The sequence below is a fragment of the Trematosphaeria pertusa genome (assembly GCF_010094035.1).
Source record: "Trematosphaeria pertusa strain CBS 122368 unplaced genomic scaffold BU26scaffold_20, whole genome shotgun sequence".
Lineage (NCBI taxonomy): Eukaryota > Fungi > Ascomycota > Dothideomycetes > Pleosporales > Trematosphaeriaceae > Trematosphaeria > Trematosphaeria pertusa.
This window is the reverse complement of record NW_022987231.1, coordinates 714,220-731,106: the sequence shown is the minus strand read 5'-3', so window position 1 is coordinate 731,106 and position 16,887 is coordinate 714,220. Positions and strand designations below refer to the sequence as shown.

The following is a 16,887-nucleotide window of genomic DNA, read 5'->3' as shown; positions in this document are numbered from 1 at the left end:
GGAGTCTATGTATCCTTGTTGTAGGAGGTCGAGAGATGGTCGGCGGAAGAGGAAGGAGCGTCTGGAGTTTGGGGCTAGCCAAGAAGAGCTTAGGCTTCCTCGCTCCCCGGGACCAAGAGTGCGCCCCAGCCTTCTCCTATTCCAGTCTCACCACTATTGCAGCTTTTACTAGTTTTCAAATGGTTTCGCTTTTCAACGCCCTGGTTCTGCGTGTTCTAGATTGATCTCACACGTACATACCGCTGCCGCTGCGCTCGCAGCCAGTTGCTGTTGCAGCGAGGTCGTACGACGCACCACCCCCTCGTCGACAACATCAGCCTGACGCTCCTCCACCAGTTTCAACTGACGCTCGTAGTGGTTGCGAGTCGAGGAAGCCATTCGCGAAAGCGTGTGGCAGAAGATGTCGCTTAAAAATAGCCGAGTTGAGGTTAGCTGTAGCTGCGGAAAGCGCTGTAGTAGCCTGGGTGAGCTCGCAGCCCATATCGATTCACAGGTGTGGGAAGCCCATTACCCTGCCTCCAATACGAACCAAGAGCCGATGACAACCCCCCATCAAGCCGATGGTACTCCGAAAGTCTGCCCTGTTGCAAAAGAGGCTTATTTCGCTTTTCCAAAATCAAAGATTACCGCGAGTGACGAAGAGGAGCGCAAGCATCGCCTGGAGCCGCTGGACAGCACGCCTGAGGAGATTGAAGGGGATGTTGGCAATCCAACCTACCTCAAAGATCGACGTCAGTCTGAGAACGCCGGAAGCCAGCATGAAGGCAAATCTCAAGAGGGATATGCCGCTCCCAGGCAGGAGGACGACCTGCATATGGATTTAAATATTGGCCTGGGCCATGACGAAGAGTGAACAGAAGAGAAAGAGACGGATGACAGTTCGGACAATTCAAGTGAGGAGGATGAAGCCTTCCTCCTTAGTCTGATTAATATCAGACAACGCCCACAACCCGACGATTTCCCGTACTCCACCAGTACTCCCAGAAGCAGATTTACCTTCAGCAGCGGTGGCTACCGCAGCAGTCCAGGCGCTTTGCGGAATTCTCTAAGCAAAGGCGGGGTTAGCCTTGGAACTCCCAGAAGTTATAAGACAGCTTGCTCGAGCCTTGCAAGCTATGCTACTGCTCCACGCTCTTTCACGGCCTCCAAAGTCCTCAGAAGCACATCGAGCAAAGGCCCCCCCGCAGGTGAACCAGACGAACCATATAACCCATCCGCCGCTGAATACGACGATTTGATGAGCTTCGCTGATTGTATCATCTCCGAAGCAGCCGGTCATACCGATCTTGGAACAAATATGCCTCGAGACGCTCTCAAAACCTCAATTTTGCGCCTAATGCATACCTTCACTTACCATGGGGTGGCGGAATCAGAGGATGCGCTCGTCCAATTGATTTCTCGAGAGGTCATCGATGCCATAGATTTGGGAGACGATATCCGCCAACGTAACCTCAAGAGAGCTATTACCGCCCGCCTCCGTGAATTCGTTTCGCCACACAGCACGGGTTTCATTTCTAAGCTGCAGAAACCGGTACCGCCTGCTCAGGTGTTCAGTAGCGAGTGGCTGGAGCATCTTAGATCTAGAGGAATCCTCCTGGATCCAAAGGACGAGCTGGATTGGTCGGGCCGCGGGCAACATGTCGAATACGACATTAAGGATGAGAAAGACATACCGCTCAAAACCGAGAGGATCCTTGGTTACAGTGCAGCCGCGCTAGTCGAAAGCGTTATGTGCAGGCGAATCCGTCTGGCACGCAAAACGATCAGATGTAGCCGGAGATTGTGCAAGGAAGATGCCGTCACCGAGGTTGAGCATTTGCAACGACTTCAGCATGCGCATATTGTCCGAGTCGTAGGCACGTACACGTTGAGGAAGAATCTCGCCATTCTCCTGTATCCGGCGGCTGACTGGAGTCTCGATGATTTTATGGATGACACTATTGAGCGGTGCAGGAATGAGCATCTGCATTGGAGCGAGCCAGATGGATCACCTTGGGGACATCAAGTCCAAGCACTAGGCGCCTTCTTCGGGTGTCTCGCGAACACCACTCAGTTTCTCCACAGCCGCAATGTGAAGCATATGGACATCAAACCGAAGAACATCCTCGTTCGTTATACTCCGATAGGATTGGGTCCTTTGTTTTACAGGGTTTATTTAGCTGACTTTGGAATCACCCGCGCGTATCAGTCTGCTGCAGAAGTGGAAACAGATTCCCCGACGCCTTTTACGCGCACATACGCGGCCCCGGAAGTCGTACTGCAAGATAAGAGAGGCTTGAGCGCGGACATATTCTCCCTCGGCTGTGTTTTCATGGAGATGGTAGCTACCATTGTCTCGTTCCAGGGCCGGAACGAAAGAGAAGAATTGCGAAAAGCACGCTGTAACGAGCATGGAGACACTTCATTTCATACCAATATCGGGGCAATCTGCCATTGGTACCAGATGGTTGCTCCGCAGGGTTTCCCGGGTCTTGCCTATTCATTGGAGCGATACCTGAACGTGAATACCTTCCATACAGCCTTTGTCGACATGCTTCCGAGGGTGATACACTATTCTGCAAACGAGCGCCCGACAGCCGAGGAAGTAGCCGCGCAAACAGCCATGTCACATTGTTCTAGATGCTTTGCCGGCCCTGAGCCATTCGAGACCGCCAGGGACATCTCTGAATAGGAGGCCTATCTCACGTTACCCGATCCTAATTCGCCTGAAAATCTCGCCGGCCGCAACTTCTAGGACCATACTTTGAGTGAAAACCCAAAAAGATAGTGGTTATGAAAACTATCTCAATGCATACATACGTTAACAGGACTTGCCTTTCTTCACGCTTGGGATATGTTCTCCGGCGAGCGGCGAGCGGTGAAAAATGCGCCCTCTTCGAGTCTGATTGACACGGTTCATAGCAACGGGTGGAGGGCACGGCACGGGAGGGATATGAAAGCGGGAATAATAGAATCACATGCCATTGACGCGCTCTTAGCGACCCGCCCCAGCACGATTCGCGACTTCCAATGACGTAGGAGATCGCACGCACGGACCACCTCAACAGCCACTTGCGGCGCACCTCTCCAACCTGCACCTGCGTCGCACGTCAAGAGCCGCGGTGACGCCGAGAAAACATCATACCACTGTACCAGCGCTTTCTTTCTCCTGCATCTGAACCGAATTCCTCGCGCCTCGTTGCAAAATGGCCCAGCAAGGCGAAGCGGCAAGCTACTACAACGCCGGGCCACAGCAGAACAATTACCGGATGCAAGAGCCAGCAAAGTACCCCCAGCAGCCTCCGCAGTATGGACAGAACTTTGCGCCGCCGCCTGGACCTCCGCCGCAGAATGCGATGAACGGACAGGGCCAACAGAACTATGGCGAGAAACCGAGCTTTGATCAGGCGTTCACGATTGAAAGACCCAAATGGCATGACTGGTGGGCTGGAGTGCTTGTAAGTGTGGGATTGACGGGTAATGGTTTGGGTACTAATGCTGGTAGTTCATTGCGGTCTTCCTGGGCTACGCCGCAGCATCGGGGATTGCGATTCAAGGGTACTCGCATACACACTCCTTCAATGGCGGCGGCATCTACGGCAGCCAGAATGACTTTGGCCTCTCAACCAATACGATTGTTCTCTTTGCCTTCGTGCTCGTGGTCGCGATCGTCTTCAGCTATACATACGTTTGGGCCGCTCGTGCGTTCACTAAACAATTCATTTGTACGTACCGCACACATGGAGACTCTAAAGAACGTTGCTGACCCTTGGACTCGTAGATATTACAGGTATTTTGAATATCGTCTTCGGTTTCGTCACCGCTCTATACATGCTCTCGCGCAAATACTGGTCTGGCGGAATAGTCTTTCTCCTCTTCTCGATCTTCTACGTCTTCTGCTTTATCAGCTGGATTCCGCGCATCCCCTTCTCCGTTTTGATGCTCCGGACGTCCATTGATGTGTCGAAGAAGTACGGTCATGTCTATATGGTGTCGCTCATTGGAGGTATTTTGGCTGCGGCATTCGGCGCATGGTACTCGGTTACCTTGGTCGCTATCTATGTCAAGTACGAACCCGGAAACAACCCGGCTTGCAATACCGGCGCCGGAGGATGCGGTTCTGGGAAAGTCATAGGCTTGATCGTCTTCGTGACGTTCGCCATGTACTGGATTTCTGAGTAAGAACTGTTTCCAGCATTTGATGATGCGCTAATGGTGTGTTTAGGTGGCTCAAGAACACTATCCACACGACCATTTCAGGAGTCTATGGCTCATGGTACTTCATGGGCAATAACTTCCCGAAAGGAGCCACTCGAGGTGCCCTGAAACGAGCGCTTACCTACAGTTTCGGTAGCATCAGCTTGGGGAGTCTTATTGTGGCCATTATTCAGGTGAGTGCTTGCACAACGGCGGGAGGCCAGGTGCTAATCTCCGTAGTTCTTACGACAAGTCTGCTCCGCAGCTCAGCACTCGGCCTCTCAGGACGGCAATATCGTGGGGACGGTGATTTTTTGCTGTCTGCAATGCATCATAGGCCTTCTCGAGTGGGCAGTACAGTTTTTGAACCGCTACGCGTTCTCGTACATTGCACTGTACGGAAAGTCGTATTTTCAGGCTGCGAAGGACACGTGGAAGTAAGTATACGCTTCTCGACTTGCGAAGCCGTGAATTGACCTGGGACAGGATGATCAAGGACCGTGGTATTGATGCGCTCGTGAATGAGTGTTTGGTGGGCCCGGTGCTCACCATGGGAGCAACGTTCATCGCATACGCCTGCGCTCTCCTCGCCTACCTTTACCTGATTTTTACCTCTCCAGCATATAATTCGGATGGAGCATACACGCCGGTAGTCGTTGCCTTCGCGTTCCTCGTGGGCCTGCAAATCTGCAACATCTTCACGACACCACTGAGCAGCGGGCTGGACACCATCTTCGTCGCGATGGCGTGGGATCCCGAGGTGCTCATGAGGGACCATCCGGACCTCTACCACCAGATGATCGCCGTCTACCCGCACGTGCAGCAGGCGATTCACGCGTAGTTGTGGTTTGGAAGGCTGGGGCATCGTGCTTTTCTTTTTTGCATTCGCTCGCGGTTTACGTTGCATGCCATATCGATGCACAAGCGAGGATTATCCTGCTCGCGGCATAGATCAGTCCGGCCGCCTTGGCGCGACTAAAAGAACGGCGGCGGAAGCTACGCAGGGTAATGACGTAGGACTATCGCAGCCGCACCAACGCAGCAGTCGCAGGAAAAAGCGAATCGCAGAGGGTCAAGGATGGCTCCGAGTTGCACCGTTGCGCGTTCGCACGGCCGGAGTCCACGGCCGAGATGTTGCGTGTTGGGCCGCAGTGCTGCGGCATTAATATTTGCAGCTGCTTCGTCGCCGTGGGGGCTTGCGAGCGCCGTGCGAGTCTGCGCTGTGAAGATACAAAAGCCATTGCGTGCCCTCGCTCCCTCGCTCCCTCGCTCCCACGCTCCAACGAGCACTACCCAGGTAGGCATTGCTTTTGCGCCTTCAATCACCTGCTCCCCCTTCGCTCGCGGTTGCCCCAGCCCGCCGCAGCCAATCGCGTCACTGCGCGCCCGCTTGCAACGTCACTGGTCACCGCCCTTGCGGGGCCCCTCTGCCTCCGCCAGCTCACCAGCGTGCTCCCAACACCGGCCTCTACTCGCCTCGACCTCTGCTTGCTCCCGACTCCTGCACGCTCCCAGCCTCGCCGCACACCGCTCCAGGCACGCGCATCCTCGTCCAGCTCGGTAGGCCTTCATTTCGCGATACCTTCACTAAACGCCTCGTGCGCCTCGTGCCCCCCTCGCGCCTGCCTACAAATACCCCGCCGTAGCTCTTTCCTTCTTCCTGCCACAACAAAAGTTTTGCTCACCACTCAATCCCCCCGTCACCCTTCCTCCACCTCTCTTCCGCTCAATTGACCTTCAATTCCTAGACATACGCTCCCCATCTCACCACCCCGCCACTTGTCCTCCCACAACAACAACAAACACCATGACGTTCGAGAAGAAGGCCGTCCACTTCGGCGGCGGCAACATCGGCCGTGGCTTCGTCGCCGAGTTCCTGCACAACTCGGGCTACGAGGTCGTCTTCGTGGATGTCATGGACAGCATCATCAATGCGCTGCAGTCGACCCCCAAGTACACCGTCACCGAGATCGGCGAGGATGGCGAGCGACAGTTCACCATCGACCACTACCGCGCCATCAACTCCAAGTACGAGCTGGACAAGGTTGTGCAGGAGATCGCCACTGCGGACGTCGTCACCTGCGCCGTCGGCCCCAACATCCTCAAGTTCATCGCTGAGCCCGTCGCCAAGGCCATCGAGGCCCGCACTCTCGACTACCCGCTCTCCGTCATCGCCTGCGAGAACGCCATCAACGCTACAACTACATGGAGGGGCTTCATCGAGAAGTACATTGAGGACAAGCTCAACAAGGACACATTGAAGGACATCGAGAAGCGTGCGCGGTACGCTAACTCGGCCATTGACCGCATTGTGCCCCACCAGGACGAGGGTGCCGGCCTGAACGTGAAGATTGAGAAGTTCTTCGAGTGGTGCGTCGAGCGGAAGCCCTTCGAGAACGGCGGCAACAAGCCCGTGATCAAGGGCGTCCATTACGTGGACGACCTGGAGCCTTACATTGAGCGCAAGCTCTTCACCGTCAACACCTCGCACGCTACAGCGGCCTACTACGGCTACAACCGCGGGGTCCCGTACATCCACGAGGTCATGCACACCAAGGAGCTGCATGACATTGTCCGGGATGCTGTGAAGGAGACGGCCCACCTCATCGTCAACAAGCACGGTATTACCGTCCAGGAACAGGATGAGTACGTCGAGACCATTGTCGACCGCATCTCCAACCCGGCCCTCAAGGACAAGGTCGAGCGTGTCGGCCGTGCCCCGCTCCGCAAGCTCTCCCGCAAGGAGCGCTTCATCGGCCCCGCTGCCCAGCTTGCTGAGCGCGGCGAGAAGGTCGATGCTCTTCTCGGCGCTGTCGAGATGGCTCTCCGCTTCCAGAACGTCGAGGGGGACGACGAGTCCTTTGAGCTTGCCAAGCTCCTCAAGGAGAACTCGGCCGAGGATGCCACCACCAAGATCACTGGCCTTGAGAGCTCACACCCTCTTTACTCTCGCGTTGTGCCGATCGTGAAGAAGGTGCAGGGTGGCTCCTCGTGAGCGACGCGGCTAAGTGAATTGATCTGATCATCTCTGGGGATGGCTCAAGATGGATTATGGAACTAGACATGCTGGCTATACCGCAAATGGAAAAGGTCTGATACGGTGGTTTATCTGGGAACTTGTAGGGCACTGACGGGCGTCGGTGCCTAGGTACGAAAAATGAGAAATGACTGATGCCATATCCATACTCGATCTTTGTCGCGATGATTTCTTAGTGTCGTATATGTTTCGTTGTCCGTGGTCTGTCGCACGCGATCCCCCTGACCCTTCTAGTCTCTTTGTGCAGCCTACCTTCCTTTACTCTCAAATATTTCGCAACTTGTTTTCAGTGGAGTTTCCGCGCAATTTCCTTCCCGTCAGCGATGTGTCACAGACTGAGGCAGTTTGCCATTTGATCACGCTGCGCTCGTGCGTTTGTCACACCGACATCTCCCCACTCCAGAGCATGGACATCTTCAGAGCCCGACGCACAAGCGGGGTTCGTGAGGGGTCGGGTAAGGCTCCTGAGTCGGCGTTGCTGATCGGTGAGCGGGTGTGTGGGATGTTGGTGGGTGGGCGGGTGGATAGGAAAGGGAAAGAGAAGGAAATGGAAGGAACTCGAATGGAATAGAAGGGAATAGAGGGGAATGGAAGTGGCATATAAAGCGCCTGTCGAGCCTGTCCCGGTGGGAGACATAAACCAGAAGAGTCAGAATCGATGGGGGTCGAAGTGCGTCGGTGGAGGAGTAAAATTTGTCGTTGAGGCCACGCATGGGCTGGCGGCACTAGATGGACTTTCTGGTAATCGGTATACTTCTGTGGTTATGTTTCGGTTTGGATGCTAGGAATCGTGGTGAATGCCACAGAAGATGCTACAGAAGATGCATGGGAGCGAGCTGTGCGCGGTTTGCTGGGAAGAAAAGCGCGATGCAATGATTTCATGGGTGGGAGTGGGAGTTGATCGGACGGCCGAAAAAGGAATAGAACAGATTGCGATGTGTGCGGCCTTGGTGGGAACAAAAGAACCGAAATCAGACCAACATGGTTTGCTCAGGCCTGGAGTGGGCTATAAATCAACGAGGCAGGTCTTGAAAGGAATAGGAATTCTCTTCGGACGGGCGAAAAACTGTGCAAAGACCCGCGGATGTGTGCAGAGACGTTGGGCGTGTCGAAAAGGTACGCAAAATGGTCCATGGAAGTGTCTTCGGGTGCTTGCGCGGTCAAAAAAGAGTGGTACAGAGATATAGGTTGGCTCGCCTGTCTCCGCGGCTCTGCCTCTAGAATTCGTCGTCCAAGGGATTGATGCGTAGAGGCGAGTACTCACTCGCTGCTCGCTGATTCTCAAAGAAGTCTTCGATCCTAACAATGGGTCTGGCTGGCGCCTGACGGCCTCAAATTCGATCGAAGCAGTGTCTTGCTCTCTGCGGCTTTGAGCGACAAGACGAAAAGTGGGAGGAGTTTCGGAATATGTCTTTCTGCTTCTAAGAGGGTGAGAGCGTACCAAATGGAGAGGAAATGGTTGGTAGTCCAGCCGATGTGAGATCTTCTGCTGGCGCGGAATAGCTTAAAATATCCCAAAAACTTTTTTGGAGAGGATGAGAATGGGAGTGCTGTTCCTCCGTGGGGTAGGATGGTTGAAAAAAAGAAAGAATAATGGGTGAAACATACGCTTATTTCTCTGCGGAATGCTGAGGGGAGCTTCAAGATTCGGCTGGGTACTAGCATTTTCATCTTCCTCCCGCTTTCAAATCCGAGGCTAGATTCTGCCATGCGGAGCTCTCTGCACTTCAGAAGAGATCAATGCCGGACTCATAGTAGAGATGGGGTGTTGGAGAGCGCCCAAATGCAAGATATTGGATCCTATGCTTCTTCATTCTTTTCGCCGGGCATCTCCAGAGTACCAAAAGTGACTTCTTTGGTCAAGAATGGCTCCGTTTTCTTCGCGTGTCCGTATAAAACTTAGGAATTTGACTCGACAGATAACATCAATCACACACATACTCCCCACCTCATCCTGTGCTTCCAGAATCACAGCCACCGGCGACCCATGCGGCGCCGCAAAACAGCAATCTTGAGCGCTGATGTCTCCCGTCTGTGCCTTGGATTCTACAGTGAAATCTAAATACGGAAAGACAGGCGGCGCGCCGGCTTTCAGGAAGAGAGAAGACGAAAGTTCGGATGAAGCAGTGGCATGTCTGCTCTTGACCTCTCCGGCCAACGCTTCAGAGGTGGTTATGGGCGGGTACGTTCTCCTATGGCACTTTACTTCTATTTGAGGCGCCTAGTCCGGAAGCATCTGGAAGAAATAAAACTAGAGCTAGATACCCTTATGGTTTGCTGTGGGATTCACTTTCCCGACTATAAACTTTCTCCAGATCCTGCTATGGGAGCTTGCTCCCCAGTATCGCGGTTACTAAACGGAGATTCTTCATGAATTTATGAACTTTCGCCGCGGCTCCGGCTTCGATATTCTATAAGCCCGATTCCTCTCCACATGCCTCGTCTCAAAACGACGCCGACGCCAAAGCATGGAAGGTGCCGGTCCGAGAAATGAACTACAATGGGAGGAGGCAGAGTCTCATGCCCGTCTCTCCGATCCTGGTCCTTCCAAATAGTGCACCTGAGATTGCATGGGCAAAGTGAATCAATTGAGTGCGGTATATCCATCGGGCTAGCCGCGCTCACTGGCACGTATTACAAATTCTCGATCTCACCGACGGTGGAGAGAATCGGCTTGGATAGAGTTTCAAAATAATAAGGAAAGTTATACTACAATCCATATACCTTGGAGTGCTCCACAAACACTACGAAAGGCCTATCATGAGCGTCTTTTGCCGAAAGCATCAACCCACACCCCGATGGCTAGACTTGAAACTCTACGCCTGCCTTGTCTTCAGTAGGACGAAATTCTATTCACTTTCTACGAATTCTTCCTCGCCCGAATAGCAAGCACACTTCAAGTCGTGGGAGGAGTATGCAATGGCTTCGTTGGACAAAAAGTCGCCATCAGGTGGTACATGTGGTGTGAAGTGTGTCCGAGACTACCTAAGTCTCGACAACAGAACTGAACCTCTATTCTAACGATGTTCTTCTAGTTTCTATCTGTTTTAGCATACGCAAATTATTTGGAGAAGTCATCAAGGACAACTTCCCCCAAAACAGGCAAGCTGCCTGCCTCCGCTCGCTTGCTTCTCTACCACACGGCTGTCCTTCGATAAGAGACAGAATTAAATAAGCATGCAGACATCATGATGCTTTCCAGATTCCGAGGGACTTTCGAAGTGAACCGATATCTACATTACGTCGCGGGCTCCTCCCTTCCTTCAAAAGCCATTACGGTTTTAGCACATGGCTCCGCTTCTATCTCACCCCAAGATTCGCGTCGATCCTTCCGCTCAGTCTTTCCAAAAAAGCACCCGGGGACAATACATGGTGTGGAAAGTCGGCGCTGGGAGTGTGCCGGTACGAAGAATACGCGCATCAGGACTGCAACAACACTGTCGTTCGGCCGGGTAGTGACCGCGAAAAGCAGGACGAGGAGAGTTACGAAGTTCTAAAAAGCCGCTGGTTTTAAAAAGAATCTAATGCTTTATAATATGCGACATTTGGTCGCGGAGAGCTAGCCCAAAGTACTGCATCTGGCCCCTCCATGGGCACGCGGAAAAAAAGGAATGAATTGCTTGTTCCTGAAAGTCGGGGAAGACTGGCCGAATGTACCGTTTCCGCTTGTACTTTGTGAGAGACCCCCGAATCGATGAAGCTGAAATACGTGCCGATCCTTGAGATGGGGCCGTCGAAGTGAATTTTCGGCTCCTACGTGGCCTCATCAACGCTCTCGGATCTCGAACATGGTCAAAAGCAGGCCAGAACCGTATATGGACTCTATATGCTTTCGGGAAATTAGCTAGATTACTTCCAAAGATTATGAGAAAACTTCACACTCACCTCTCGGCCTCACTTAGTCTTTAAAGCGATCATTCTAGGGGGTAACGACTGCCGGGAGTCGGCGTGCAAATCAACCGTAAATGACACCCGGTTCATGAGTATGAGTCGAGGTTCGGGAAACATTAGCATGCGAGCACAGTTTTCTCAAGCAGGTAATCATATATTATCTTCCACCATGTGACCGCGAATAAGGAAAATATCTCTCCGTCATAAAAGCCGCCAAACATGACAATTCTGGTAACAAAACATAGTGCAAATTCCGCATCTATTCGTCGCTCTCCATATCCTCACTCAAAAACCACCACACCCTCCACCGCCTCCACCGCATCCCCCAGAATCCCCACCTCCACCACCTCCACTGCTACTCCATCCTCCTCCTGAACTCGAATGTCCTCCCCCGCTATACCCACCACCACCAACTCCAGAATCTCCCCCGCCACAATGCCCCCCTCCTCCATGAGGTCCACCACCGGTCCCACAATCCGCCGCGCCTCCGCCGGAGTAATCATACGTGCTCGTCACATACGCCGCGCTTGAATAGGTGTTGCTAGTACCTGGCCCCGAGCCAGTTGTCCCGGACGACTTCGCCGGCGACCAGGCATATGTGGGTGGTTTTGTGGACTTCGAGAAGTGCGATGCTGAAGCAGGAGGTTCGGCTTTGGGCTCTAATTCCTCTGGCGCTGGTTTGGGTTCTGATTCTGGTGCCCGTGGGGGAAGGGCTCTCCTCTTCCTGCGGAAGAAAGGTTTGCTGGATGTGCAGCCCATTGTTTGAGCGGGAGGTGGTTCCGATGGGAAATGAGGATGAGTCCTGATGCCTTGAACTGATTCAAGCAGGACGTGGCTGCCGGGCTTGCCCTGGGTTCGCACTGGAATTTCTGGAAAGTGGAATAATTGGCGTTAGTATGAGAAGATGAAGCATCTCTCGAACGGCTTTTATCTCCCTTAGCGTTAGCCGCAATGGTCGTGAGACCGCCTTCGCATCGCCCGGTTAAGAGTGTGGCGGTGCCCCCCTAATACGGAAGGATCGTGGCATGACTCCCGCGTTTGGGCCAGGGTCCGTGTAGGCGTTTTGCTTGCCCGGAGAGCCTCATCTCCTCTGGATTGTCCCTCGCGTCCTGTAGTGCTCAATGCGCGACTGCGCATGGATGGCTGCGATGCGCGCGGTCAGCCGAAAGCGGCCTAGCGGGGTTGAGCCACCTAACCGTGCAGAGGCTTGGGCTGAGCACGAAACCTCCATGAAGTCGCAATAAGAAGCTTGTGGATTACGTAAAAAGAAGAGCATGAGCTGCTGCGCGATTTTTATTGCATATCGCAAGGCGGCCAGCTCGCGAAACTCGTTCCCCATCGGCTAGCAAGCACCCTCACCGGAATGCGCCTCGTCCCCGGCCCATCTACACAGTTCTATTTCGAAGCCCACAGATCAATCGATCGATAGATTAGCTGTATCCAAGATCCGGGAGAGAAACTGCCTTACAAGAATCCAACCGGGTGTTCTCCACTCCTCTCTACCCTCCTCCATTCCCACCACCTCCGTTCCCTCCCCCTCCTCCACCCCCACCGCCGTCACCTCCGTGTCCTCCGCCTCCCCCGTCGCCGCCATAGGCACCTGCTCCGCCTCCGCCTGGGTCCCGCGATTGCTTGCTATGGAAGCAACCCATGGCTTCCTCGTTTTGCTGACGACGGTATGCGTAAGCCGTATCCCGGCGCTCGACTGATTCCTATGGCTCATTAGACATTGTTGCCACGTAAGGATGATAATCTGTGGACTCGAGAAGTGCGTACCGCGAATACACGAATCGAGTCTTAGTAAGATAGAACCGGCCGAGCTAGCAGTACAGTAATGCGTGGCTTTTCCTAGTAGAAGATGAGCGGCGGTGCTCTTATCCTATGGAACTGTTTTGAGGGTCGCGGGGTTGCGCGGAATTGGGGGGGTCGCGTGATGGCGTTGAATACGAAGATGGGACGTCTAAGACAGCATTGCATATACGAATGATAAGGGCATTCGGAAGTGATTGGTTCGTAATCGTGATTGGTGCACTATGTTTTGCGACAAGGTAGATAAAGGAAGTAATTGTGGTTAAGAGAGGTGTAAATATTGACATCCAGTATAACAATGCAAGTGTGGGTATAGCAAAAGAAGACGTGACTTGTGAAAAAGACCTCAGGAATGGAAATGCAATAAATGATATGCGCCGCCATGACCAAAAGCCGAGGAGTGATAGCAATGACATCTGAGAACAAGAAACGTGAGGCGATTTTGAAAGCGCAAGAAGTTGGGCCATTAGCCTGAAGCCACCTTCTCGTACACTTTCGCGTAGGTAAAGCTTGACGTTGGTGCAGAAAATGGGGCTGTATGGAATGCCGCCCACAAAAGGTGTCGAGAAAAAACATCATTCTCGTAATGCTGCAATTGTCAGCCAATCGAACCAAATCGCGTTGGGCAATGCTTACCTAGAATGAGAAACAAGGGACGTGGTACGTGCATACGTGTGGTTGGCTTTAAGCATCCGATCTGTAAGCGGGAAGACTCTTTGACTGTCGGAGTGAAGATGGTGTCGCAGCCAGGAGCCATCACGCCGTTTGCGGTTGCCGGTCGAAAGGGCTATGGTAGCGGCGTGTGCTCCACCGGTGTCGGTCCGGGTGGATATACTGGGCGGAGGAAGCGATCCGATCATACACTTCCCATCAGAAACTTCCACAGAAACTCATTGTTGCTCATGTCAAACTGGGGATTGACCTTCCATGGCGCAGGCAGCGACTCCGCGCCATTGACTATCCCATTCGGTTTCATTGGTGGTAATTCCTGTAGGAGGGACACAGTCCGTCCAGAGCCCGTGGCAATCTCAAAAGTTGAGCCGTTTGGACTCCCTCGTCCGGGGCTGTTCTTCAATGCCACCTTCATAATCGCTGTTATGCGCCTAAACCGTTCAAACAGGTCTTCACTGTTCTCTTGCGGATCGTGCGCGCGAGGCATTTGTGAGGAAAGCTGATCGCGGAAGTACTCAAACGTCTTGCCAAGCTGAAGTTCTGACGGATCCCAGCCAGACATTGGAGAGGTATGTAGCGCAAGTTTGCCGAGAGTAGTAAGCGCGGAGATCATGCTGAGCCAGTCGATTATTGAGAGGAACTCGTATTGACTAGGAGACAGTTGGAGACTGCTGTCGAGAAACTGCTCAATCGAGCGGAGGCACGAGATGCGCAACGAGAGCTGAAAGCCGGATGCCCACGGAGTGTTCTCTCGGTCAGAAAATTCTAGTGCAGCCGTGGTTCTATAGAGATATATCCGAGCCGTAAGCTCGATCCAGTGCAGCGTTTCTACGTCAGATTTAGCGCAGAACAACGGCTATGGGGGAAGATTCCTTACTGTAATCATTGGCCTGCGCTTTCGAGGCAAGCCATATGCTATCCCACTTATCACTAAGACGCTTCAGCTGAGATCTCGCGGCCAGAGCTTGCTCGGACTGATTGCGAAACGTCTCTTCTACGTCTTCCATGAACTGGCATGTATCGACGAGAATGGGAAGTATGGCGTCGGATCTATGCTCCCAAGCAGACGCCAAGTCTGACGCATAGCTACGGACGACGGTTGAGTACGGTATGCTGCGGGCCCTGCATGTGTCCATCAGACCAAGGTTCGATGCTAAATAGTAGCACCCCAGGTATGCTCTCTTAGCTTCTCTGTCTCGTGGGTCACTCCTCTGCAGCGGGCTCTTAGCTGAAGACGGTATGCGGTCAAGACTGAGAACACCTGCGATGCCGATGCACATCTGTAGGAGCATCTGGATGGAAACCGCTTGCGCATCCATGTAGTGGTGATGCCACGCTATGAACACGAGCAACCCTTGCAATAGATCCAAGCTCTTCTCGCCGTTCATGATCTTGACCGTTGCGACCTTCCGAAACTCCCGGCTCAGGGTGAGCTGCAGAAGAGCGGAATCATAGGATGCTACCGTGAGTACCGCGAACATCAGCATTGGACGTTGCTGAATCAGGTCCCGACAAAAGCACTCTTTCGGCAGTGGTACGAAAGGGAAGAAGTCGACCATATTCTTGTAGCTTTCCAGAAGCAGCTGCATGTGGATTACGCTGATCGATCGGATCACAGGATCCAAGCGTCCCAGTCCAGATAGAGTATCATTGATCGACTCCCAAAAAGACAGAGCCGACTCAGGGGTCGAACCTGGATTAGGTAGAATCGGAGGTTTGGAAATAGGTGGTGGTGGCGCTACTGGCGCGGCAGATGCTGGCGTTGGGGTACGCTGAGTTGGGTCGGCGATCTGCGAAGGGACGGTGTTTACCGAAGGCAGCGTAGGTTGAGGCGTCGAGCTAGGCGCAGATGTCGAGGTAACAATGGCAGACAGTTTGTCCAACCGTTTTTCCATTTCAGCTACTCGATTTGGCGTCTGTACGACCGTCCTGGGCTTTGCTGGCCGCCGTCGCGCAACATGTTCGATACATTCCACTCGGGCTTTCAGGCATCTGGAGCACGTGTTAGCCCGACGCCGTACTAGAAATGGACAGGACAAACCTTTGGCATATTCCTGCGGTCTCAGATGGTACGCAACGTACCTTGTGTTTCCTGCACCGCTCGCAAGCAAACGCATTCCCTATCCTTCCCTCTCTTGCCTCCATGGTGACAATGGAGGTGGAAGGCGCAGCGGACTCGTTTGCCGCGGGTTGGTGGGGAAGTCCGATCATGCCAAGACAGGTCAGATCCGTGAATGGCGACGCGCGAGGGCACGCCCGAGTTGGAGGACGCGCTGACGACGACGCAGGCTACGTGTCCCGCTTGACTTTCGATTATCGCATTTCGAGATAGAAAGCGGAGTCCAGAGTTGAGGTCTCGCATAGATGACCGATACCCGAGGTCGGCTGAATTATTTCCCGAAGTGATTCCTTCGGATGTAAGTACCCGTCCGGAGTCTGCCTAGACGACCGGAGGTGCCGAGTTCGCGTTTGTAATGGTTTTCCGGCACTTTATCAATCCTGTCCGCTCTCCCACGAGATGGATTTACTGAAAGACTCTTTGAGACTGGCTGAACAGGAGCCTTCCGGACCGTGATCGCGACCGACCTTTCAGACAGACAACATGGCGTCATTTCTCTGACCGTACGGCGCGCGACAGCTCCGCACAGTCCGGGTCCGTGGGGGAGCTGAGATGAGACAGCAGACCTGCGCTACTCATCGATGTCTGCAACGCATGTTGGCAGAAGCAATCGCCACTGGGTACTTCGTCGAGCGTGGCGTCGGCGGCCGCGCCTCGCGATCGGACGTCTCCCTGAAATCGCCGGCATGAGGGCAAAGAGCAAGGTGCCCGTGGCGGCCATGGACGAGACTCATATGTACCGAGCCTGACGGGCCGGGTGGGAGTTCAGCTTTCGCAAAACGACTCTGACGGCCTTTCGGCAGGGGAACGAAAAGGACCGGGAAAGCTTGTGCCAGGCGCAGAGCCGGAAGAAGGAGAGAACCCGTCATCCTGAAACCATACCCGAGCGCCCTTCTGGCGGCGACTTCAACGCCAGACCTCAATTGAAGGAGTGGACTCGCTGGTAATTCGTGGTGAAGGAACCAGTGGATGTGTGTGGGCCAGCTTATTCAACGCGATATGTTTGGGGATGCGAGAAGTCTTGGCGCCCGATTGGGAATGCTAACGTCACCGATTCCATGTCTTGCAGGCTGTGGTAAGCGGGGCATGTGGGACCCGTCTTTCCAGACGGCGACATCGTTAGCATGAGCGGGAAGACGTGAAGCGGTCGAGAGGCTCAAAGGTGGGTGGCATGGATTGCCCT

The 16,887-nt window shown here is 53.7% G+C and overlaps 9 protein-coding genes across 9 annotated transcripts; 3 read left to right on the top strand and 6 right to left on the bottom strand.

Annotated features, from left to right (window-relative positions):
* The first annotated feature begins 185 nt into the window (after positions 1-185).
* On the top strand, positions 186-2,905 carry BU26DRAFT_610305 (kinase-like protein). Its single transcript, XM_033835988.1, has 3 exons — positions 186-283; positions 337-849; positions 937-2,905. Exons 2-3 carry the CDS (start codon positions 401-403, stop codon positions 2,669-2,671), a joined length of 2,184 nt encoding a protein of 727 aa, XP_033677476.1. The 5' UTR covers positions 186-283; positions 337-400; the 3' UTR covers positions 2,672-2,905.
* Positions 2,906-3,099: 194 nt separating this feature from the next.
* Positions 3,100-5,162, top strand: BU26DRAFT_161603 (DUF580-domain-containing protein). Its single transcript, XM_033820143.1, has 6 exons — positions 3,100-3,437; positions 3,485-3,704; positions 3,761-4,157; positions 4,205-4,370; positions 4,417-4,613; positions 4,663-5,162. The coding sequence occupies exons 1-6, from the start codon at positions 3,186-3,188 to the stop codon at positions 5,015-5,017; spliced, it is 1,587 nt and encodes a 528-aa protein (XP_033677475.1). The 5' UTR covers positions 3,100-3,185; the 3' UTR covers positions 5,018-5,162.
* Positions 5,096-5,657, bottom strand: BU26DRAFT_161635 (uncharacterized protein). The gene has a single exon (XM_033820144.1). The coding sequence runs from the start codon at positions 5,479-5,481 to the stop codon at positions 5,173-5,175; it is 309 nt and encodes a 102-aa protein (XP_033677474.1). The 5' UTR covers positions 5,482-5,657; the 3' UTR covers positions 5,096-5,172.
* A 205-nt stretch (positions 5,658-5,862) lies between these two features.
* On the top strand, positions 5,863-7,620 carry BU26DRAFT_161652 (mannitol-1-phosphate 5-dehydrogenase). Its single transcript, XM_033820145.1, has 2 exons — positions 5,863-7,266; positions 7,325-7,620. Exon 1 carries the CDS (start codon positions 5,984-5,986, stop codon positions 7,169-7,171), a length of 1,188 nt encoding a protein of 395 aa, XP_033677473.1. The 5' UTR covers positions 5,863-5,983; the 3' UTR covers positions 7,172-7,266; positions 7,325-7,620.
* An 836-nt stretch (positions 7,621-8,456) lies between these two features.
* On the bottom strand, positions 8,457-9,141 carry BU26DRAFT_161589 (uncharacterized protein). The gene has a single exon (XM_033820142.1). The coding sequence runs from the start codon at positions 8,921-8,923 to the stop codon at positions 8,513-8,515; it is 411 nt and encodes a 136-aa protein (XP_033677472.1). The 5' UTR covers positions 8,924-9,141; the 3' UTR covers positions 8,457-8,512.
* A 2,096-nt stretch (positions 9,142-11,237) lies between these two features.
* Positions 11,238-12,291, bottom strand: BU26DRAFT_524572 (uncharacterized protein). The gene has a single exon (XM_033830316.1). It carries the CDS (start codon positions 11,861-11,863, stop codon positions 11,390-11,392), a length of 474 nt encoding a protein of 157 aa, XP_033677471.1. The 5' UTR covers positions 11,864-12,291; the 3' UTR covers positions 11,238-11,389.
* A 515-nt stretch (positions 12,292-12,806) lies between these two features.
* Positions 12,807-13,598, bottom strand: BU26DRAFT_161486 (uncharacterized protein). Its single transcript, XM_033820139.1, has 3 exons — positions 13,550-13,598; positions 12,881-13,502; positions 12,807-12,816 (listed from the first exon to the last, which is right to left on the bottom strand). The coding sequence occupies exon 2, from the start codon at positions 13,378-13,380 to the stop codon at positions 12,979-12,981; it is 402 nt and encodes a 133-aa protein (XP_033677470.1). The 5' UTR covers positions 13,381-13,502; positions 13,550-13,598; the 3' UTR covers positions 12,807-12,816; positions 12,881-12,978.
* On the bottom strand, positions 13,599-16,037 carry BU26DRAFT_161504 (uncharacterized protein). The gene is made up of 3 exons (XM_033820141.1): positions 15,627-16,037; positions 14,463-15,577; positions 13,599-14,413 (listed from the first exon to the last, which is right to left on the bottom strand). Exons 1-3 carry the CDS (start codon positions 15,794-15,796, stop codon positions 13,770-13,772), a joined length of 1,929 nt encoding a protein of 642 aa, XP_033677469.1. The 5' UTR covers positions 15,797-16,037; the 3' UTR covers positions 13,599-13,769.
* BU26DRAFT_161484 (uncharacterized protein) lies at positions 15,991-16,784 on the bottom strand. The gene has a single exon (XM_033820138.1). It carries the CDS (start codon positions 16,571-16,573, stop codon positions 16,280-16,282), a length of 294 nt encoding a protein of 97 aa, XP_033677468.1. The 5' UTR covers positions 16,574-16,784; the 3' UTR covers positions 15,991-16,279.
* Positions 16,785-16,887: the final 103 nt, after the last annotated feature.